Source organism: Coloeus monedula (assembly GCF_965178545.1).
Source record: "Coloeus monedula genome assembly, chromosome: 1".
NCBI lineage: Eukaryota > Metazoa > Chordata > Aves > Passeriformes > Corvidae > Coloeus > Coloeus monedula.
Genome location: NC_138781.1, coordinates 85,121,187 through 85,145,854, shown reverse-complemented (window position 1 = coordinate 85,145,854; position 24,668 = coordinate 85,121,187). Strand labels below are relative to the sequence as shown.

The 24,668-nt window shown below is 38.9% G+C and overlaps 1 protein-coding gene across 1 annotated transcript in view; it reads right to left on the bottom strand.

Moving 5' to 3' along the window:
- The window catches only part of CTNND2 (catenin delta 2), a gene marked incomplete at both ends in the record, with an annotated part of 531,585 nt that overhangs the window by 396,728 nt on the left and 110,189 nt on the right, over positions 1-24,668 (bottom strand). The window contains one exon of the mRNA XM_082277797.1: positions 9,185-9,297. Within this exon, the coding sequence (XP_082133923.1) occupies positions 9,185-9,297 (113 nt within the window). The remainder of the gene's footprint in view (positions 1-9,184; positions 9,298-24,668) is intronic.

Below are 24,668 nucleotides of genomic sequence, written 5' to 3'. Positions count from 1 at the left end.
TTTCTTTGAAACTCAACACCAAACAATTTTTTTTCCCCAAGAAAGCAATAAGACAGGCTTTGTCTTCACTGGTAAAACACACACACGGAAAAAAAGGTATTTCTGGAGTTCTGGGACACCTCCAGCTGGCTGCATTTTGATTTACTCCTTGTACAAATGCATTTTTACACAACTTCTGTTTCATGACCATTTCATTTCTAAACTGCTTGAGGTATAAGTCACGTTTGTGTGGAGGGACACTGCTGTTTACAGGACCAACAGATTTCATAACTTGCAAAATGTGCATTATGAAAAGAACTACCTATTGGCTTGTAATAGCTGAAGGCAATCCAGTGGAATTGCACCTACTTCTGCTTCCTAATGCTGCTGCTGTAAAGATTCATTTGAATCCTTGTCAGGTATTATTTGCTTCTTATTCCTCTGTACAGCCTTCCAGACATTCAGGGATCCTAATAACCAGATCAGGAACTGACAGGCAGATGTGATGAGTGTTTATAGCAGCAAATGAAGCCAGTAAGATCTCTTCAGTAATTACTCCTAGATTTCTCAGACTGAGTAGCCAGTAAAAATTGTTATTTTCAACTTTAGTCTTTGATCCTCCAGCTGAAAGGAAAGAACATACCTCCCTGACTCCTCTGCATTATCCACCTCTTCTGCTCTACTCTAGACTCTACCCCTGTTTTTTCCTCATCCTGCTTCAACCCACTCTTCACTTCTCAGTCTCCAGTTTTGACCAATCTATGCTTTATAGAGACTGAATCTGCATTCTACTAGATGCCTCATCCACATTTTGAACAAAGGTTCCTCCCCTCTAACTTCCCCCCCACACATGCATTAACTGGGATGTTAAATGACCTCTTGCCACTGGACTCAAAGGATGCCTCCTTATCCTGATAACATGGAAAGGAGGATGGAATAACACTGGAGACTTCCCTCCAGTATTCTGTGCAATCATACACCAAATTAGGTAGAAGGCAAAAAGCACTGTAGGAAAATGGGGACTTATGTCCACAACTCTGTGCAAAGGTACGTTTAATTCCTCTGATAATAGCAATGTCTTGGTGCAAATTTATAAAAAACAGCAAGAAAGCTGATTGGTTGAATTTCCCTTCAAAACCTCAGTATGTGCATTTTGAAAAGAAAATGCTCAAGCTGGAAGGTGCAGCTTATCAAAATAAGGAACAACTGAAATCTTGGTTTTCTACAAAGCAGCAGGCAACTTTAGTGACAGATAGCACTTTGGTCTCTGTCCACAATTTCTCAGAGCTGACTCCTTGAAGCACCTTGGATACCTTACTTCTGTTTCAGTGTGTGATGTCGACTGCCCATGGCCATTTTTTATTGGCACCACATTACAGGATTTGTTCTCAGCTGTAATCTACATCTAAGACATCACAAAGACACTATCTAGTACCTTTGACCCACAAGCAGTAAGCACTAAAAATGAACTTTATCAAACTTGCCTGCAAACACTCTAAATTGAGAGTTTTAATGATGAGGCATTTTCCCTCAGTATATCCTCAATTTTGTCTTCCTCCAAACCTATCCAAAAACATTTTGACATACAATAAGGAAGGATGGGGACAAAAAGGATGCTGTCAAATTATTAAAGTAGAGCCCAGCAAGGAGACCTAGAAGGGCTGTAGAGAAATACACTTGTCACTCGTGCCTCACTCTTGATAGATATTCTATATACCCTTAAGTTTCAAATTACAGTTTTTATTATTGTCTCCTTGGGCAAACTACTACAGTGCTTATCCACCCTTTATGATAAACTGAATTGCCCTGGTTTTTCAACAAACAGCTTGTGAACAGTACGCTGAACATAGAACCTCACTTTGTAAGCCATACTCAAGTGTCAGGCTTTCAAAGACGCATTTAAATTGTCAATGCAAAATTTGTAAACAGTTTTCAAATAACTTAGTAGTATGCCAAAAGTGCACTAAGGCAGAGAATTCACTATTAAGTACAACCTTCATTGGCTCACATATCAGTAAAAGTTGATATGCAAAGTGTCAGCTTTTTCTGTTGTCATTCTGTTGTCATTCTGCTTTTTTGTGGTTTTGCATATTTTTTTTCCTGTATTATTCCTATATTTCCTGTATTAATAAAAGAGAAGACATAATGAAAAACTTGAGAGAGAATATAAGTGACAATCGGCAGCCCCATATAAGGCTTTCAGACTGTAAGACCCTTTCTTAGGGCAGAAAAATACCCATATCCTTACTGACATAGCTTCTCTTCACTGAGATTACACTAAAATCTGATACTTGATTTCTTTAACATGCCAGGGTAATGAGTTTGGCAATGCTGAATATTACTGTGTTACTCCTCCCATGGAGATCATATTTCTGGAGGATATTCAGCAAGCAGAAAAAGAGGGGGAGTAGAAGGGGTGTTTTAAAAGTCCAGCAACAATTTGTTTCCTAGAGTGAACATTTTCTTCAAATCCTCTTCTTTGACTGACCAAGTCTAATAATATACAGAGTTCATCACATTTCAGGTCTCTAAATCTCACAATCAAAAGATCAAGAGATACCAAGTACAAGGTGATATTGGAGTACTGAAAATATTATCCTCAGTATTTCCCTGAGTTCTAAAACATTTTCTCTGACTTGAACACTCTTACATATCGTGGTACACACAACACAGGAACATCAACTACTGATGTCAAACTGGCGTAGGAAATTACGCCTGGTACACTGTAACAATTAAAACAACAAGCAGAATCTGCCCATTCTACTTCTGGACAACTTATTGTATTCCACAAAATTCTGATTTCCAAAATTTCAGAATCACAGAACAATACAATATGCAGACTGGGAAGGGACCCACAAGGATCGTGAGTCTCCCAATTCCTGGCCCAATGCAAGACACCTCAAGAGTAACACCATGTGCTTGAGAGCATTGTCCAAATGCTTCTTGAACCCTGTGAGGCTTGATGCTGTGACCACTGCCCTGGGGAGCCTGTTCAGTGCCCACACACCCTCTGGGTGAAGAACCTTTTCCTGATACCTAACTTAAACCTCCCTTGGCTCAGCTTCATGTTGTTTTGAGTCATGTCACTGGTCACAAGAGTGAAGAGATCAGCACCTGCCCCTCCACCTTCCCATCATGTCTAAATGCCGTGTTTGGACATGGAAATCAGTAGCCTGAATTTCAGAAGGATTCCAGCTATTTTCAGAAGGATTCCAGGTATTACCTAGCTAGGCACACATTAGCACAGTGACTGTCAACCATTAGCTAGCAATCCTAGCAACCCAACAAAGACACCAACATTTTTTGTGGTAGCTAAGTTGATTATTGAAAAGAAGAATCCCTAACTGACTTAGTTAAGCTATAGGCTGAAAACTGACACGGGGAAAAAAAAGCAGACAAAGATCAAAAAAACCAAAACAAATCCAACCAGGTTTTTTTTAAAGTGGCCAAGGATTAAAACCACATTGTTCATTCTTAATTACGATCTGACAAAGGCTGCTTCAGTTTCTTTTCTTCTAAGATAATACAAATGAACTCCTTAAGGATTGTGAATGTAAGGAAAATACCATCTTTTCAACTTTTTCTAAGAAAATCTCTCTTTGTTTTGTTGTTTCTTCTTCTTTTTGTTTTTTTATTTGGGGCAGTGGTGGTGTTTACTAAGGTATTTTTTTTTTAAAGTATGCCTCCTAGAGATAGCAAAGAACTCAAATAATGCAAACACATCAATGAAAACCTTCTGGTGTAACAAAGCCTTGCAGATTTTCCCATTGTTTTGTTCTAATTGAATGCTTTCTTCCAGCTATTTAATTTTCATTCTGGCTTAACAGAACTATAACCAAAACTAGGCTTCCTAATAAAGAATGGTAGGATTTTTTTAACCTCTACTACCTTGAAACTCACAACATATTTTTACTAGGATATTCTGCTTTATCACAAGCCCACACATGATAAGCTTTACATGAGATGGAAAAATACATCTGACAGTACCATGCTTAACATTGACAAAACTCTCTTCAGGAGGAGAGCAATCTGCATCTTTTTGAAAGGTTCTACCTGACCTGGTCACTTATAGCAACATAAAATCATTGTGAGATAAAAGGTGGGAAAAAGACACAAAAAATCCCCCTACAAAATGTTGTTTTATCACAGCTAATTATTCTGACTCGTAGAATTTGTGATGAATGTTTTCAGAATCTTCCATTTTCAAAAACTTGCATGCTTTTATTGCCATTTTTAATTTTATTTCAGATAAACTTTTTTATTAATTCAATTGACAAGCGTTCATCCAAGCATGACTTGCTAAGCTTTACACAATTCAGAATGATGAGCAACAGTGTGTGACAAAACTTAAAGCTTATTCAACTTCTGAACTACTAAGCAAACATACATTGCATAATGAGGTGAATCTGTAGGTACAGCATTTGCTGACAAAAGTTTAGTAAAATCTTCTCTTCCCACTGGTGAAATGCCCATCTCTTTAAACAACATCACTTTTAAAAACCCCTTTAAAAATAGACACGCTATTGGCTTGTTTTAATAAAATAAGTACAAAAACTACAATTGGCATTTTCATAGGTAATGATAAAATACTGATCCTTTTTTCGCTGCTCTGAAATAACTGTTGACTTTTGTTTTTTCTTTTTAAAAGTTAGCTTTCTAATTTACATTTAATTCAAAGGATTTTTAAATTTTTGTTTTCAAGTTAGAAGCTTCCCAGTAGCATTTGGAGATGTCACAGCAATCAAACCAATGTGAAAAGGTTTAATACATTTAACTGGTAAATCTTGAGTTGATAAAGAACCACAATGCAGGCTAAACAGTTTTCTAATATGTATTGAAATGTATGTTATATATGTATGATGGTGTATAAATTTTACTTGAAAGTTGCACTGTTTTTTACACAGGACTGTTGATCAAACTCTTTGCATAAAAAAAAGCCTGTTCTGTCCTCATATTATGACAAACATATCTTTGTCTTTTGGCTCCTATTTTGCTCCAGAATCCATGCTAACCATGTCTTTTTCCAACTTCGTTTTAATACCTACATTCACATTTTAATATTTACATTCACAGGCAAAAGCAAACACATTCACTAGTTCAGGTAAGAGAGGTTTGGGTTTTTTCTGAAATACTTGAATCGAATCATAGAATATCCCAAGTCAAAAGGGACCCACAAAGATCATCAAAGCCCAGCTCCTGGACCTGCACAGCACAGCTCCAAGAATTCAACCACACGCCTGACTGTTATCTAAATGCTTCTTGCATTCTGCCAGCCTTGGTGCTATGACCACTTCCCAGGGGAGCCTGCAATTCGATGGCAAAAAAAAAAAAATAGAACAGTAGAATACTAATACAACTCTTTTCCCAGGATTTATGATGAAATAGTAATAAAAAGCACAGGAAAACTTGGGTGGGAAGAGGAAGTTCTTATTAATTCTGTGGATGGAAACTCTAGAACCTATCAGTGCAACCTGTGGCAATGTTTAACCAAATTAATGGTAAAAAAGGTTTTTCTTACACCTAATTAGAATGTTCTATGCTCCAACTTGCATCTGTCACCTTTGATTCTACCCCAATGCACCTCTGAGAACAGCCTTCTGTTCTGTCTTCTCTAAGTCCTCCCTTTACCTAGTTATATTCAGAAGACTGAGCCCTCCTGACCCTTCTCTTGTGGCAAAAACCCCTTGTCCTCTCATCTTCTTTCCACACCCTAGGTGCTCTCTAGCCTCCTGCCTTCCTGGAAGTTCTGCACAGAACCTGCTCCAGCATGCTGATGTCTTTCTTGTTGTGGGATGCCCAAAACTGGATAGGGCACTCAAGGTCTATCCCCAAGAGCTTCAAACACAAGGGATGAATCACTTGCCCTGATCTCTTGGCTACACTTCTGCTGCTGCAGCCCAAGGTGCAGCTGGCCTTTGCTGCAAGGTGCTGACTCACAGAATCACTTAAGTTGAAAAGGCCTCCAAGGTCCTGAAGGTCTTTTTCTGCAAGGCTCTTTTCTATCCCTGCCTGTGTTGTAACAAGGGGATACTCCATCCCAGATGCATTTGCAAATAATTTATAAATTTCAACTTGATAAGGTTCCATTCAGCCCATTTCTCCACTCTGTGCAGGTCTAGGTTGTGGGAGCCTCACCTCTATGAGGCTACTGGATTTGTCAGTCCTTTATATTAAATATCTACAAAGACCACTATATATCCTTTCCCAACAAGTAGCCTAAATCAGATCTAACACTGACAGCTGCACAGGAAAACTGTAATTGCAATTTTATTAACTTGACCAACACAGCAGCAGCTGCCTACCAATGTCACAATGCATTCCAGCTATTTCTTCAATGTTCTTGAAATGAAAGCTCTTACGGGTTTATCAATTAGACTTGTGGTACTTTTCTTTTCAATGAATTTGCAAAAATTGTATCCTCCTAAGGAAAACGTACGTTTCCTGGTGTTAAAGTGTGAATAACATAGGCATTTCTAAGGAAGAGAACTCTACTGAAGAAAGCATATACAAAGCAGGTGTGCTTTCCATGTTATTCAGCTTATTAGACTGCATTTTTGCAACTTGTAAGATACAGAAACTTCAGCATATTGCTTCAGGCACTCAGGCACAAATGACAGTCTATTCAAGAGACTTTCAGTAACAAATGGCACATCAGTTCTAGCAATTCCAGTACTGAGTAGAAATTCAGTTGAGAAAAAGTCTGTTGCTTTGCAAACGCTGTGTTCAAAGAAAAAGAGTAGGCTAGGTTAGAGCTACACTCCTCAGTTCAAACACTAAGACTCCTTAAAAAAAAAAAAAATCCAAAACAACAACAACAAAAAAACCCCGAAGAAACTGCTCACATAAAACAGTGATAAAGAATATGAAAGAGAAACTTAAAGTTCTAAGGATTTGCTAACAGTACACTTCTTTAATATGTGCTTAAAACTATCAGAGACTGAAGAGCTCTAAAGATATGCTGGCATCTAATTGCCCCGCCCACCCCCCCCATACTAAAGGGAGTGACGGACTGAAGATCTGGCCCAGAAGGAGTAAGCACCTCAGCCAGAGGAATGAAGCAGAATAGAACATGACTTGTCTCCTTATGGAATGTATCATGAAATTTTAATACTCAGCAGGCTGAGTAATGAACTGTTCAGAGGCTGCCAACAGGGAAACACTGGGGAAGGGAGGAGTTCACAAGTTTCATCCTAACTCATGGCCTAAGCATTTTATTCCATTTTATCAGAAGCTACTGATTCTGCCTTTGGTTCACAGCCAAGTACTTGTTCCTTAAAAGAAAACAGTCAAGCCCTTTTTAGCAAAATTCCTGGTGAATAGTCCCCAATCCCCTAAAAAAATGACTACAGATAAGGATATGTCAAAGAATACAATGCTAAAGAAACATTCTCAAATGTAGATGAGCACTGGGAAGTCAGCACAGCAACCTGACAGAATTTTGACTTCATTTAGTATCTGTGTTAGTTCTAAGCCCCTAAAATGATGATTTAGAATTTTTTGGACAGAAGATTACTTATTTAATACATATGGGATAAACAACAACCCAACACAAACAATATTAGATTATTATTGATTTCCTCTTTTTATCACTTGCCAAGCCTAAGGACAGCTATCTAACTGTAAGCTTTCGATGTTATCTTCTGAAAAACAGTATTTCAGGTACTTCTTAAAATGTTTTTAGTTAAAATGCTAGAAATTGCCTGGTCGTATGTAAAACATTTCCAGGGTAAATTACAGATGTCAAAAATTTGCATAATATCTCTTCCATTGTTCTATGTATTGCTATATTCCACAGACAGATAAGCAGTCCAATTATTGAACTTCTTGAATAACTGGAGTTTCAGAACTCAGTGAAGAGTCAGTTGATGTTAATATCCCTGGTAACTCTAAAGTATAACTTTATCAACAAGAAAAAAGTTCACCAAGGAAACATTTACTGCACAACAAGAAATTTCCCAACCTTCATATCACTGACTGGAATAATCCTAAAATAACAGCATTATTTAAACATACCTCAGTATTCCTCAAACATATTTCAGATAACTTTCTTGAAATGCAGCCATACCATATGTAAACTTTAAAGTGCTAGGCAAACACACTTGACATGCAAATATAGTATTCTACTGCACCACCAAATATTACCTATTTCGTGCTGAAAAAAATTTAAGTAACATACTTTTTCTAATGTTGACAAGCCTAGATGGTGACAAACATATAACAGAGGATTTTATCTTAAGGAGTTAATTCTCAACTGATTTATTAAGAATGCTTGTATTTAAGTCAACTTCATGTACAGCTTCTGCTGAATTAGTGAAAGATTTTTCTGACTTCTGCCATTTTAATGGATCTTGCATTCAGTATTTTTGTTACATCTTTGACATTCTACTGATTAATTATTTCCTACTTATAATGGAAAAATATCATTTATTTGATTGAAACGTTGTTTGAATTGCTTAGCTTGGCATGTTATACTTACTATTATCTATTCGTATTTCCACTGATAAAAATAGAACACATGCCTATACAACTTATTTTTTTCCTCAATTCTTGAAACTCTAGTACCATCATCTTCCATTTATTAGCTTCACTGAGAAAACAGAAACACACGTATCAAGAAGCTAAAAACTGCAAAGTCTGTACTTCCACTAAATTCACCAAGAGATCAGTTTCCTTTTGGTACAATTTCTTAAATAAACTTGCCATCCTCCAAACAATGTACCAGGACAATTTCTTAAAGTAAACCAATGTTTAAACAAAGAGAGTCACTTATATCTTCTCATTACATTTTGATGACAGGTCAGCAGCTTTACATAATTCATTCTAAAGCTTTTAATACCTTGAGTGATAAAATTATGCTTAAACAGGTTCACTTATCAATACATCTCTGCAATTATGAAGCTAAAATCTTCAGCTGAAAATTACAGCTGTATTGGTGGGGGAAACAAGTTGCTGATAATCCATTCAGACTCCAGCAAATCAATGAATTCCAAATGTGACTACTATTCTGTTACTGGACAAACAAGATACAAAATTGCATGAAATTTTCTTTTTAAAAAGCAGGTCACAATGCAAATTTTCAAACTCTACTAAAATCTCATTCTCCCTAGTGTATAACTTTTTTACAAAAAGATTATCAAACTTGGTGATAATTCATAACAGCAACAAAATTTACTAATTATAAAGACATCAACAATTTGTACATTACCTAATGCTGCTCATGCTTCCAGTTTCTGATCCAAGTTTACATCTCTCCAGCTGGCTCGCAACAATCTGACGTTCAGCCTCAAGTTCTCGAGTCAGTCTCTCAAACTGCAGTTCCTGAAAAAAGAAAGTTAAACCATTTGCTTTGACTTCTCTAGAGATTAAGAAGGAATTTCCAAATACATTTAGTAAGTCAGGCCTACAGAGTTCATGCAGATCTCTCAGTAGCATACAGATCTTAGCAAGCTGACCTAAGTATGATCACAAATAAGTACAATTTGTGTTACTGAAAAAAAGATGCAAAGTTCTGTGGATGATCCTGTGGTGACAGAAGTTTCTGCACTTAAAAATTGATAACCATCACAGTATACACCAGTGAAATAAACTAAATTGTAGGTGTGTTGATATGGCCTGAGCACAGCTTAATTTCTGCATTTAATGATGTGCAGTAGGGAAACTCAAGTAGTTTTGGACAAAAGCTGTGCTAACATTCCTACCACTAATTTAATGTATTTTCTTTTATTCTGTCAAGGAAACCAAATCACTCCTACCAGATAAGATTTATCCACAGAGCTTATAAAGGTACTTACAGCGTGTTTTTGGTTTTATACACAAAAGATTCTTTTTTTTAATTTAAAAAAAAAAAAGTAAAAGGAATATAAGCAAAATCTCCACCATTTCTTAAAGGGCCACATTCCCCACATATTGTAGCACTAGTTTTATCAAATTAAAATATTAAATACTTTTGGGGAGCTAATGGTTATTGCAAATTTGTCAAGTGTTGCTGCCCTTCCATTTTGGTCATAGTTACATTATGTCATTTTCACAGGTAAACAAAAACATCTCTCCTGCCCCTTTCTGATGAAGGCTGAAGGAGAAATATTTTGAGAGTCCATTTCTTAAATAATTCCCCTACCCACACAAATTCACCCATTATCTCTCTCTCCCTCTTTTTTTTCCCCAAAAGGACCTCCCTGTAATGCAGAGTATGGGAGGGAGTCCTTTGAATAACTCCTCAGAAAGGTCCTGCCTGGCAGAACAGCACTGGAAATTACTGGAGTCATGACTTATGTCCACCAAGGGCCATTGAGAACTTAGTATTTGAGAGAAAGGAAGAAATGGTAGAAGCAGAGTAGGACTCATAAGTGTTCATTCTATGTCCTACCCAAAACCTCTGACCAAGAAATCAAGGGTAAATGAAGGCATTAAACTTTTCAAATCTCTGAAATGAGGCAAACCATAACTGAAATGTAAGATAGGAACTGGCTGGTGGTCATTCTGCTTAATCCAACTGGATCACTCCTCTTTGTTTCTCTTGCTACTGACATGGAATAACTTCTGTCCTGCACTATGAGTAAAGGGGGACATCCACATAGATTATACACAGCATGAAATAGCCAGTGAATACTTAACTGGCCACTATGTGACAAAGCCTGCTTAACTGTGAATTTATTATTCCAAACAAATCTATACAGAGTACAAGAATGCCACTGAAAGTCAGATTGATTTGAAGACCAAAACATCACTGCTCATTAAGTGAAATGGTCAACAGTGCTATAGTAATCAATAGTAAATAGTATTCTCTTCACATTTTTGTAGTGTGCAGAACTATCTTTTTCACTGTTACCTGAAGATATGATTAATAAAAATCACCTGACAATAATCACCTCTTTCATATATGCCTCCTTCACAGAGAGCTTTTCTCTCACCTAGAAGAATCAATTGCCTGAAAAGCCACAGAGACAGTTGATCGGGTTTCCAAGAGTTATTATTCAAATCCTGGTCTTGTTTGCATAAAATAAAACCCTTAACACAGAAATACTACTAAATTGTTGAAGAATGAAAAATCAAAGTGATACAGTATTTGCCATGCCAGCATGCTTATATCAAAGCATGCAAGCCTGGAGAAGTTTTGATAGTATAAAATACCCAAGAAAATCAAACTGAGCATTATGTTTACTTTCAAAATAAAAACAGAAGTTTTAACAGCTATCCTGTTCCACTGCATTTTTTAAGCTCCTTGATTCTATCACGACAATGCACATTTTGGTGCTTAGCATAGATTTTCATCCAGTCAGTTCACCTCTCACCATCCCAGGTGAGGCAGGTCAGACACGTTCTTTGCCGTGGCTTAGCACGGACACTTGGCTTCCTGCCTAGTGAGAAGGTGCATCTGTCCCCATAATGCTGCCAAGAGAATGTTAAGCACCAAGAACTCGGCAACAAATGCTCCTCACTCTCTGTTGTCCACCTGCCTTTTCCTAGACATCAAGTGCAGCTCATTGTGTTCTTTAAATCTAGTAGGGATGCAAACAGTGTTTCTCCAGCTTCTCCCTTTTGTCCATGCTATGCCAAGCCAACTAAATACAGAAATGCCCCAAACCTATTTTACTGAAATACTTCAAAAGTAAGTATTATTTTGCCTTTTTTTTTCCTTCAACGGTCTGGATTGTGTATCTTCTCATATCTTTTCTCTGCTTTGTATTCCTTCAATTAATCACTCTGGTTGACAACTTTTCCAGAAACTTCTGCATTTCTTCAAATAATACCCTTTTGTCATGATTACTTTGTCCACAGAACATTTTTTTGCTCATGATTCTAGTCTCCAAAATATACTTTTCTACTCTTCACTTTGACATTTATTTTTCTTTCCTACTTATTGGTTTCTATTCTCTTCTGCCTTCCATCTTTCTTTTATTTCCTAGCACATTTCATGACTCATCCTCCACTAAATTTCTTTCAGTCCTATTACACTAAGAGCTACTCCAGCAAATGCCTTAAACTGATTGGTTTAAGGAATTTCTCTCATTCTCTCTCTCCCTGATTCCTTATTGAGGAAACTCTGCTCTTCTCAAAATGTAGAAATTATTGTTCTCTGGTTTCACTGCCCACATTATTTAAGTCCTGCCCTGCAGAGATTACTAGAAAAGGGCAGTTGTATGTATGTTACTCCTCAAGCAGGAAGCAGAGATGTACTCAATTACTTAAGAAAGAAATAATCTTGGGTTTCTAATGCATGAAAATGGCTAGAAAACATGAACAGGAACATCATTACCAGCTTTTTAATTGCTACTATTTCTTGCTTAATCATGTTCTGTCAGGTGCCATCAGAAGTCAGAAATTAAAGGAAGGACATAAAAGGTGGGGAGGTGGGATATGTGCAGAGTTAAACACTTACTACTTCAAGAATTATCCTCTACATTAAATTTAATAAGCAACTGTGTTTCGTATTCCCTCATGCCATGAAAAGGTGCAGGTCCACAGGGTTGCCTTTGGACTAAGAAAAGGAAAGAAGAATTCAAATAAGATTTGTGAATCTGTTTTCCCTCCATACCAAGAAACGTGGGCAGAAAACAAATAAATAAGCTTCCTTCTCTTTGTTTGGGAAGCAGTGAGAGTGACTAATATTTGAATAAATCCATATGTTTTAGATTTCAAGCAGCTGTCACAGTGTAAGAAGACAGAAACCAGAAATAGCATTTGCTTACATTTTATAAAAAATAATCACTGAACCTGACTCCGTCATTTGTCTTATTTGTTATGTTTACAATCATTTTCACCAGTTCATGCCACATTGTGTTATCTTCACAACTTTCTATTATTTATCTGAATCAAGCTAATCAGAACAACAAAATTAAAAACAAATTCCTACTCACTGATTATGCAAATCTGTTGTCAAGACAATTGCAGAATGAAGAACAGCAGAAACTACAATGCAACATCAAAATTAATTTACTTAATAGCATGTCAAGAGCAGCCTCAACGACTGTGTTACAAAGGGCAATAATGCCAAAGCAAGCACCCATGCAAAGGCACTACAAAGTGCAGTGACCAGCCTGGCAGTCCTTAGCACTTGGCACCAGGAGGGGGTGTGGGAGTGGGAAGCCACCAGAGATCAGAGATAATGATGAGAGTAATCCAGAGAAATCACTCAAGAGAGCAACTTGGAAAGGGAAGAACTTCATGATAACCTTATCAAATTGTTTTGAAGTTATACAAAGTATTTATCACCTAGAGCCTGAAGTAATTTATGTTTTAAAAATGGTATTTGGCCACTACCATGCTGGGGTTAGTTTTGTAAAAAATATTCATTATTCCATAGATGGCAATTCAATGCACTTTCTTTTTCAGCAGGAGTTTTGTATTTTATCTGTCCTCTGCAGCCACCAAAGCTTCAAGCACTATATAAGACTTGAGCCAGGTCATAACATTTCACAGTGGTCCAGACACTGAATGGAAATCTTCACAGCCTTCAGAAAAGTTAGGAACTCCTGAGCTCAGGGCACACCAAACCAGAGGATATTCTGGTTTTTTTTTTGCTTTACATATGCTGGGTCATCTGTATTGACCCATTTGAATGTTGGGAAGGGTAAAATAGGGCAAAAGAAATTGGCTTGTATTTGGAGTTGATCTCATTTTACTTTGTCCTTTACAACCTTAAACTAATCCTTCAATCGTTTCACATAGAGATATGTATCAATGCCAAGCAAAAGACACAGTAAAATCAGTAGTGACAGTAAAAAACAGCTGATTAAAAACAAACAAACAAACAATTAAAAAACAAAAAACAAAACCAACAAAAAACCACTAAAAAAACTATCTAAATTTAGGCCCAAGAGGGTTGCAAAATTACTGGGTTCCTAAGAATTGTTAGGTCACGACATGAAAAGAGGAGAAATGTTTGGCTTTTGATTGCAAATATGCTATAAAAAACCTAATTGGGGCAAATGGTGATCATCTGAATCTTCAAATACAGACAAATAACAGCACTAATAATCCAGGTTGGGAATCCTGGGTGAGATGAATACAGGAAGTCTGATTACAGCTACACAAACAAATAAATCGTCTCTGGGATTGAAGTCTTCCAAAGGAGGATCTTAGAAACCGCAGAAGTTCAAAAAAGGTACACAGGCTGTAGAAGTGTACAACGTTGGCTCTATCTTTTTGTAACCTGTTAAACAAGAAAAACCATACCTCAATTAATGCCACAAGTAGTATATGTATATTCCTAGGCACATCCTATGACATCATGCACAATGCCACATACTCCACATCTATATGTTCCAAATGAACGCCACTACTCAGAGTGATGTTGGTAACAAACTGTTCTTAACCTATTGTACCAAACACACATGAATAGCAAAAACTGGAGCACATGCTTCCTAAGGAAAACAGCAAAACCTAGGAAAGTTTAGCTTGGCAGAAACCTAGGGACAGATAGCATCAGACACAAACCAGACCTGACAGCCCATCCTGTAAGTAGAAGGAAAACAGAGTGTCTTCATGCTTTCAAACAGTACAAAAACCACCACTACCAATACCCCCAAACATCTGACACTAAATGCTCTTCAAAAGCTTCGAAACTGGACTTCAGAATCAATAGTACCAATCAATACCTTCCACATTCTCTACACTCTATTGTTGGACTGTGTTTTCACTTGTTCTGTTCTTATCCTTTTTCACTGGACTTATACTGAATAACATGGGGGTGATGGAAAAAGCTCACAGAAAGGTAATCAGACAAGCAGAGAGGCGGCAGATTCAGAAACTCAGTGGTGGGTACATAAGTTCTTGAAGAATCTTAATGGAGAGGTGACTGCACCTATAAGTACAAGTTTCCAGGTAACCAACCTGAAGGAAGCAATTCATACACTGGAGGGCAGGACTACCACTCAGATGAACTTTGACAAGCTGGAAGGCCAACAACAGTGCCATGAAGTTCATGAAAGAGAAACAAATGGTCCTGCATAAAGGATGGAATCCCATGTAACAGTACAGCATCTCCTCAGAAAGGATCTGGGGGTGTGGTGGACACAAAGTTGTGATCAGCAGTGCATTGCTGTGGTGACAATGGCCAAACACTCATTTCACTGCACTAACAAGAGAGCTACTAGTAGAACAAGAAAATGATTGAAGTGATTATTCCCTCTTATTCGGTATTCCTTAAGCTTATATCAAGTAGAGTGGTTGATTTTGGGCCACCAGGACAAGACATGACAAGATTTTTGAAGCAAGATCACCAGAGGGCCACAAAGATGGTTGGTCAGAAGATTAAAGCACATATTATACAAGCAGAAGGTGAAGGAATTTGGTTTGTTTAGCATGGAGGAGAGATGGTCTAGGGAGGATGTATTTCACAGAATCACTAAGGTTGGAAAAGACCTCCAAGATTAGAAGTCCAACCTTTGACCAAGCACCACCATGTCAACTAGAACACAGCACTAAGTGACACATTCAGTCATTTCTTGAACACTTCCAGGGATGACTCTCTTCCAATGCTTAACAACCCTGTCAGTGAAAAAATTCTTCCTGGTGCCCACCTGAACCTCCCCTGGCACACTTTGAGACTGTTGTGCCCTTGTCCTCTCACTGGCTGCCTGGAAGAAGGGATTGATCCGCACCTTGCTATACCCCCATCAGGCAGTTGTAGAGAGCAACAAGGTCACCCCGAGCCTCCTTTTCTGCAGGCTAAACAGCCCCAGCTCCCTCAGCTGCTCCTTATATAACTGACCCTCCAGACCCTTCACTCTGTTGACCTCCTTCAGACACACTACAGCCCCTTGATGTCATTCTTGCAGGCAGTGGCCCAGAACCAAACACAGGATTTGAGGTGTGGCCTCACCAGTGCCGAGTACAGAGGGACAATCACTGCCCTGTTCCTGCTGGCCACACCATTGCTGATACAGGCCAGGATGCCATTGGCCTTCTTGGCCACCTGGGCACAGCTGGCTCATGTTCAGTTGCTGTTGACCAGTACTCCCAGGTCGTTTTCTGCTGAGCAGCTTTCCAGCCACTCTGTCCCCAGCCTGTAGCATGGCTGTTGCAGACTTTTACTTCTTTAAGGGGATTATAGTAAACACATCACCAGGCTCTTGCCAGACACATGCAGCAACCAGACACAGGCAACAGTGACAAGTTGCAACAAAGTAACTGAACAAAAGGTAAAAGAACAAACACAGACAACAAAAACAGTAACGAAATAAAAAAAAAAAGAAAACAACTCCAAAATCAAACAACACATTGAGGGTAGTGAAACGCTGGAACAGGTTGTACACACAGAATCTCCATTCTTGAAGATTTTAAAAGTCATCTTCACATCTGATCTAACACTGAAGCTAGACCTGCTTGGAGTAGACCTCCAGAGGTTTCTTTTAACCTATTTTTACCATGGTCTTAGAACTGATGAGTTCTGAACATTTTTTCAAGTCTTTATACCATTGCTATTGATTAGATCAGAGGCTATCAAACTCTCTGATCATGATGATTACATAAAGACATGTTTCACTTTATGTAAATGCTTGTATTTTATCAGCCTGAATTTCTCTAGTTTATTCCTTTACCTGATCTGACTGATTTAGCAATCCCACGCTTCTTTACAAGAGATTAGCATGGCATCTAGGCTATTATGCATATGGATTATTTACGGGATAAAGAACTAGTTTGGCTGATTACAGTGTTTAAAAATAAACTATTCCTTCATTTTCATGTAAAATTACTTCAAAGAAGTCCCTTTTATGCCTTTAACAACTTTTATAGGAATAAGACCCTATTTTATTTTCTTTGTTTAGGATCCTGATACCGATATGGTGACAATTGCATTCCACTGCATGTTTTAGCTCTCCAGGCATACTGCCCTGTTCCTCTGTGAGTTACAGGCAATCCTTGCTCTCTGAAGGCACCCTGCCCAGATGCCTGGACTTCTGTTCCAGGAGAAACTGCATTATTTCTTTTCCAGCATAATCACCAAAGTTTTTAAAATTTTCTCCATTTTTCTATTACAAATGGCCTGGTCCTTTTTTATATCGATTTTTCTTCTCTGTTTGTGTTCAGCTTCAGTCTTTAAGCTAACTCTTTTCTTCTTCTCACTGGTTTTTGCATTCCTTGCCAACACTCCCAATGGTTTATCACCCACCATGACTACTGTGCTATTCCACTTCCTCCCATGCAAATGACTTCTGTCCATAAAGCAATAAACTGTAAGTAAAAACCCTGGAGCGTTAGGGCAGGATTAGAACTACTATGAGCTTTCTAATGTCATAGTTTTGCTTTGCCACCCTCTGCAGCAGCATAAGGAAGATGTAAGATTAAACTGACTTTCTACCTTACTAACTTTGACCTGCTTCAGGGCTTACTGTTATTATTTGTAAAGCTCAATGTGACAGCAAAACAAATCCTCAGAGAAGGTAGGTCTTCTCCAAGGACAGCAAGAGAAGTAGAGCTGAAGTTTAGTAACAGACCCTGACTCTTCAGTCTTACAAGCTCAGGCCAGTGTAATTCTAATTTACTTCTCAGCTATCCAAGCACAAAGCTTTACTATGTCTAGAATGGAAAAGGGTAATTCCATTCACAGTAGCAGCTCTTGAGGCCTGACTTCACATTTTCAGCATATCTAATATATCAGACAGAACCATGGACTGATGTTTTTTACCTTGATTTCCCAGTGCTTATCTGCTAATTTTGCTCTGGAAAGAGTAATTTTGCTCTGGAAAGAGCAACATAATCTTGCTGCAGATGGAAGATGCCTAATTATACATATATTTGTATGGTTTAAAGGCATGCAAAAAGTAAGGAAATTTTAACAACATGGTCTCAAAACATGAAACTTATAAAAATGTCCTAGACATTGAAGCACTAAGAAAGCCTTTTCTGGTTCTGACAACATCCTCAGCTTTTAGTCTCCCTTTCTTATCTGATTAAATCCGGGCTCTGTTGGGCAACGTGCCAAGATGCCAGCAATAGCTGCAGAGGTGTCAGTGCAGTGACACACACCACTTCTTGGGCAGTCTATCTACATGCTTAGAGATCTGAACTCTTCTCCAGCATTTTATTCATAAAGTTCTCTGGTTCCCCATCTATATGCCTCTGAACTAGTTCTCCCTCCCAGAGTTGTGAGAACACACATCATCCTAGGCACTAGGAACAGATGGAGAACCAGCATGATAAATCATTAGCTTTACACTTGTCCAAAATGGTCTAAAAGAGCAGACATCTATTCCCTTTCTTTTCTCCTACTTGCATTGGAAAAATTATTCTGGTGAACAATTTTCTCTTTTGATTTTCCTTGCCTTGTAAGAGAGACTTGTTTCTCAATCCACATGTAGACCATCAGTGCAGCATATCCAAGAACAGACTCCATCATTTTGCAATTATCCTGGAATTTCTGAATTAATTATGATACTAGATCTGAATATTGCCATGAGTAGTTATTAAAAGGCTGGTCCTTAGCGAGTTACTAAGGGATTCAAAAGTTATCTAACAAAGCAAGATGGGCTTTTCTTTTAAGACAACCTAGCACATGCAAATGAATACCTATAGGATTTTTTTTTCTTGTCATGAAACTAACAGAAGCTTGATTTTCTGCACACTTGAGACACAGTTTGCTACACTAACTGAATGTGGACAGACTTTAAAATAAATAGGAATTACATAAAAATTGCAAATTCAGCTTAAATACAGGGATGTTCATAAACAAAAATTCTAGTATTCTAGCAGACAGTACACTGATTAGTCAAATAATTCACTTATTTCTGCTACTATTAAGTATTAAAGAAAAAAAAAACCCAGCATGGGCTAAAAAAAAATTTGAACTCAAGGACTGCAAACCGTTGATATTTGCACATTTTCTCTCACAGATGATTCTGTGGCAGCAGCAGTTAACTTTAATCGCTTTTGAATATTTCCTCTTTTATTACATCTTTTATTACAAAGAAGAGAACTAGTAAAATAATTAGGCAATTCATTCCTTTTCTGGCTACCCTACAGAAATACCACAGTTTCAGGAAATTCCCAACAGATTCATATTGTTCCTTATGATAGAAAAAAGCAATTAGTAATGAAAATGTTAGTTTTAAGGAGTATCATTATGATCTTATTAGTCTAATTTCTGGTATGAATAGCTCATCTTTTGAACGAAGTAAAGGTTTTCATAGTGAAATTATAGTCTAAAAATCACCTGTTTGAAAACAAATAGGTAAGGAGCACGTATTTCAGGATAACATTGTAGTATGGGCAAGTATAGGTAGGGAAAGAGTATAGAACCAGTAAAACAAACAATCTCACTGGTAAAAATACCATTAATGGGTTGACATATGGGTTAATGCACTATGGAGTTGCCAGAGGTGTATTTTGAAAGATGGGTACAAAATGCAATAGTTCTGGGAGTCTTCAATTACACCAATACTTGGTACCAAAAAAAAAGGTAAGAGATCGACATGGCACATAAGCTGAATTTTGGATAGTATCATACACAGATGCTTGGGTTGCCCACAGGAAAAGATTAAATTCTTGACTTGGTCAAGACAGATAGTTTCACATCTTGCAGTTGAGAAGCCACTTTTAGTGATCATTCTGTCCTTAAATCCAAGATCGCCACAGAAAGCAAAATATCTGCCAAAATATGTAAGAAAAAAATATCAGTAAGTTTGTTTAAAGCTAAAAGTAAACTATTCATAGACAGTAGGGAAACTAACTGTTGGAAGTGTATGATGAATGCCCAGAGTCAAGGCATTCATCAAGTGTATCAAGAAAAGTTTAAGACACAAAAAAGGAGGGAAAAGGAAGCTGCTACTAATAAAAAACACATTTTCTGAAAGTTGAAATAATCTTCAAGTGAAGAAAATATAGAAGCATAAATGCTGACAGGTTAAACATAAGAAGACAAGACAGCACAATACGATTTTAAGGGACAAATAGCCCAAGGCATTGAAGCAACCAACAAATATTTCTCCAAATGCATCAGGAGCAAGAATCTGCCTGGAGAGTCTGTAAAACCACTGGGTGGATCAGGATATAAAAGGGTTTGTTGGAAAGAAACCAAATGAATCCCTCATGAAATTCTTTACTATTTCATGGGAAATTCTCATGCTAAGAAATCACTGGGGGAGTCTTATCAGAGGATCTGCCTGAAACTGAAGTGATTAGGTCATGAAACAAACTGACAAAACAACCTGTAGCAAATTGAAGATCACATGGCGTTTTTCTTGATAGTTCTGACAAACTAAGAAATACACAGCTTAAAACAGATGTAGTACCTGAAAACTTTAAGACATTGAATGCAATTCCAGTTTCAGGGAGATTGAGAAGACTACAGAGGAGCAAGCCAGATAGTCGTATCAGGCAAATTATCAGAGCCTGTAACATAGAATGGAATTCGTGGCCTCTAACATAAACATGAACAAGTTGTCTAGAAGGTTTCCTCATGGATAAGTTCTTTCTTAAATAGGAAGTCAAATCAAGAAATGAATGGTAAATTCTCCCAGCTGAAGGTGTCCGCCAGTGAAATTCTGGTTCCATGTTCCACACTTTTTGATACATATAAAAGGACTTGAAACAAAGAACGAGCAACAGGGTAACAAAGTCAGGCAGCAATGAAGTTATGCAGGACAGCAGGGCTGAAGGGCAACGCACCTGACCCTTCCATACTATCAGTGGTTTGTCATTTGCTTTGTTGTTGCTTCTTGACACAGAGTTTTGGGGCCTGACATTACCTAGAAGAGAGGCCGAGTGCCTCAGCCATTCCTGTGCCATTTTTTATGAACTTGCTGGTCCTAATCAGCAGCAGAGCTTATCTTTCTGGTACTTGCTAACATGCAGAAACTCTTATGTTATTATCTCTTGCTACTTTGGGTTCCAGCTGAGCCTTTGCCTTCCTAATTGAATCTCTGCACACTGAAGCAGTACCTCTATATTCCGCTTTGGAAGTTTGTCCCCTTTTGCACTGCTCTAGTGCTCCTTTTCTCATTTGAGCTCTCTTAGTAGCTTGGTGCCTTTCCAAGTGATTTCTTTTTATGTCTGCTCCTTTTCCTGCTTAGGGGGATAGACTGCTCTTTTGTACTTCAAGAAGCAGCTGCACTGGGAAATCTCCCAACATTCCTGAGCTTCTTTGCCCTCCAAGACAGGTTCCCATTGGATCCTTCCTAGAAGTTCCCTGACTGAGTTGAAATCTGCTTTTCTCAAGTTCAGGTCTTTATTTGATCACTTGTGTTCCTCAAGCCCTTGACCTCTATGCTCTCACAGTCTCTGCAGCTGCTGTTGACGTTTTATCTTCCAACAGGTCTTTATTAGTAAACATTCAGTCCAGGAGTGCACTGTTCCTAGTTGGCCCATCCATGACCACATGAAGAAGCTGTCCTCAACGCACCCAGGAAATGTCCCAGATTGTTATGCACCACTGCGCTGTTTTCCCAGTACCAGAATGGTTGAATTCCCTTTTGAGGACCAAAGCCTGAGGCCTCTTAGAAATGAAGGCTTGATGTACCTCTTCTTCATCCAGGTCCATAGCAGACACCATAGGATTTCTCTCAATAGCTCCGATTTTGACCCAGAAGCACTCTACTGACTTGAAAACAAATGAAAGATGATGATTCTTTACATAATAGGCATGCTTTTGATGGTTACTAAGTACACCATAACTTCACTGGGTCATGGAAACCTGAAAACAGGTGGCTTTTGAGTATTAGAAGACAGTATCACATATAATGGCCCTGTTCTTACTCTTTTCTCAGCATATAACTTGAGGTCATCAGTGAAGACAGTTCATCCGACCAACAGTGGCTGTTCTTACCAGTGAAACACACATTTATTGCCACCAAACAGATACCAGAAAACATAGCGTGTCAGGTTTTTCTACAGAAAAATAAATTTTCATCCATAAAACACCCAGATTGGGAATCCAGGCTATTCTTTCAACACAACACTACACAGATTTTGCTATTGAGTTCTCAAACATTCAAACAGAAAGATTCCAGATTTGTACTACTCATTGTAGTAGTGCAGTAGTAGTTCAATGAATAGAACAGAATAATTAAATATGTGGATTGAATTTGTGGTTATGCCTCTGGGAGATCAAACACACAAGCAACACTTGCTGCACTCCAGAATTACCATGCCTTACTAAGACAATTGTGCTGTTTCCACAATTACAGCACAGATTTCAGTTCAAAGACTACTTAGTTGCCATCAAAAGATGTTGAGGAAACTGTCAGTAGACTAAAGCAGAGAGAAGCATCTCTACAGGGATGTTCCTTACAGAAGGAATATCAAAATTACTGCTATGATACAATTACAAAACAAGAGCCATAGGAATCATTGTTACTTTCATTGATTCAGCGGAAAGAAAAAAGAGGGAAGAAAGAGTGAGTAGAAATAATGAATGAATTAATCTGCTGCATTACTTCAACCAGAATATTTCATTGACAGTATTGTGAAAGTAATCTGAAATTCAAGTCTTTATTACAGCAAAACACAGCCATCAAAACCACATCTATCCCTGTGGAACTGGGTTCCTGCTAGGAACCTTCTAGCAGTGTTGGTAGCAGGTCTAAGACCTGTCTCATACAATGCATATTACTAAAGCCCCTGATCCCAAATGCAGAACAAGCAGGGAGGAGTAGCAGCTCCCTTTTCAGGAGAAGAAAAAGGTTCATGATATCACAGTATTGAAAAGGAAAGGCAAAGTTAAGTGAAAACAAGCCATGCCTGCAGAATTTTAAACTCAGTGTTTCAAGTAAATTTAATGGCAGAGGGGGAATTCAAATTAATTTCCAGACATGGTTTCTGAGTTGTGGTTTAGAGCCATACCGTTCTTCCCCCTGCCCCCCATCTTAAAGCTGACATCTCTTCCCTCAGTGGGAACTTGGACTGGGTAAAATGAGGGCTCTCTCCTTCCCACACCTGGCAGCAGCTGAACAACACACATATTTCCTCTTCTGTGACTCGAGGCACTGTTTCCATGGCAGCAACAGGAAAGTCATTCCAAACTGGTCAGGGAGGGAGGGAATGAGAATCACCCCTCTCAACTCCCTGGACAAGGCATTCTGAGAAACCAGGGACAAGAGTGAAGATGACTGCACAGCCCGGGAGGGACTGAGGGCCCTGGCAGCACCATGCAGCCTGAAAACCTCTCTTCATGTCTGGTGAGAGTTGCTGTGGTTCAAGCCCATGGGATGGCGTGGATGGAGTGCCCAGTTTTGCTGGTAAGTGGGAGCAGATCTGAGATGGCCAGAGAGCATTTGTCTCTCCTGTCCTCCAAGAGCCCACTGACTGTAGAGCAGATGGATTTCTGACCTTTCTATGGCTGAGGGGAAGTAGAGAAGTAACTGCCATGAACTGAAGCAGCACAAAGGGACTTTGTTTTTACTTCACAGATCAAAATACCAAACCCATGGTACCAAAGTTTTAGCTGGATTTTTCAGCATGTCAGTATTGTGCATGTGTTGGGATTATTTGTCAAAGCCATATGATTTGCACAGCCAAATGTCTCAAAGATGGAAATGAGATGTGATGTGACACTTCTGAATGTTCCTTGCAAGCCTGAAATAATGAGAATCTGGAATTGCAATCTCTGCTTGCACAACGTAACTAAGATGCAAGATTATTACTCTGTCTGTTTCCAACCCCCAACCTGCTCGCAAACCAGGATTAAATGCATCAGCACTAGACATACGCCCTAACCATGCATGGCAGGCAGCTTTACAGGATCACAGAAGGGTGGAGATGGGCAGGGGCCTCTGGAGGTCACCCTGTTCAACTCACAGAGGGCCACCCTGAGCAAGTTGTCCAGGACCATGCCAGGTAGCTTTTGAATATCTCTAAGGGAGAAGACCCTACAACCTCTCTGGGCAACCTGTTCCAGTGTTCAGGCACTCTCCCAGTAACAGCGTGCTCTCCCGGTGTTCATACAGCACCTTCCATGTTCCAGTTTGAGTCCATTGCCTCTGGTCCTGTCCTTGGGCACCACTGAAGAGAATCTGACTCCCTCTTCTTTGCACCCTCTGTTCAGGAGTTTGTACATATTGATGACTTCTCCCCCCAAGCCTTCCTTATCCCAGGCTGAACAGTCTCAGCTCTCAGCCTTTCCTCAAAGGACAGATGTTCCAGTCCCTTCATCATCTTGGTGGCTCTTCAGCGGATGTCCTCCAATATGTCCGTATCTGCCTGGAACTAAGAAGCCCAGAACTGGAGCCAGTGCTTGAGGTGTGGCCCTACCAGTGCTGAGCAGGGGAGAAAGATCACCTACCTTGACCTGCTGACAATACTCCTTCTCCTCCTCCTAAGGCAGCCAAGGACACTGGCTGTCTTCTTTGCCACAAGGGCACATTTCTGGCTCATCTTCAACTTGGTGTCCACTAGGATGCCTCAGGGCCTTTTTGGCAAAGCTGCTTGTCAGCTGGGTTGACCCCAGCATGTACTGGTGCATGAACTTACTGGGCATAGCCCTATCTGAAACTAACCTTATCAAGGTTACTGAGGCAAACACGTCATCCCAGAAGCAGAAAAATTTGACCAGACAGTTGTCAGGAACACTGTACTAGGCAACTTTTTTGGTGCCATCAAAATGACTCTCCCTCTAAGAACACTTCTGCAGTAAAAGGGAGATTTTCTAGAATTTTTCTCCATCTGACCAGTGTGAGAGGTGTAACATCTTCCTAGTGTGCCTGAGGGCTAGGAATGGATAGGATGTCCAATTATACCAATAGGAGAGAATATTG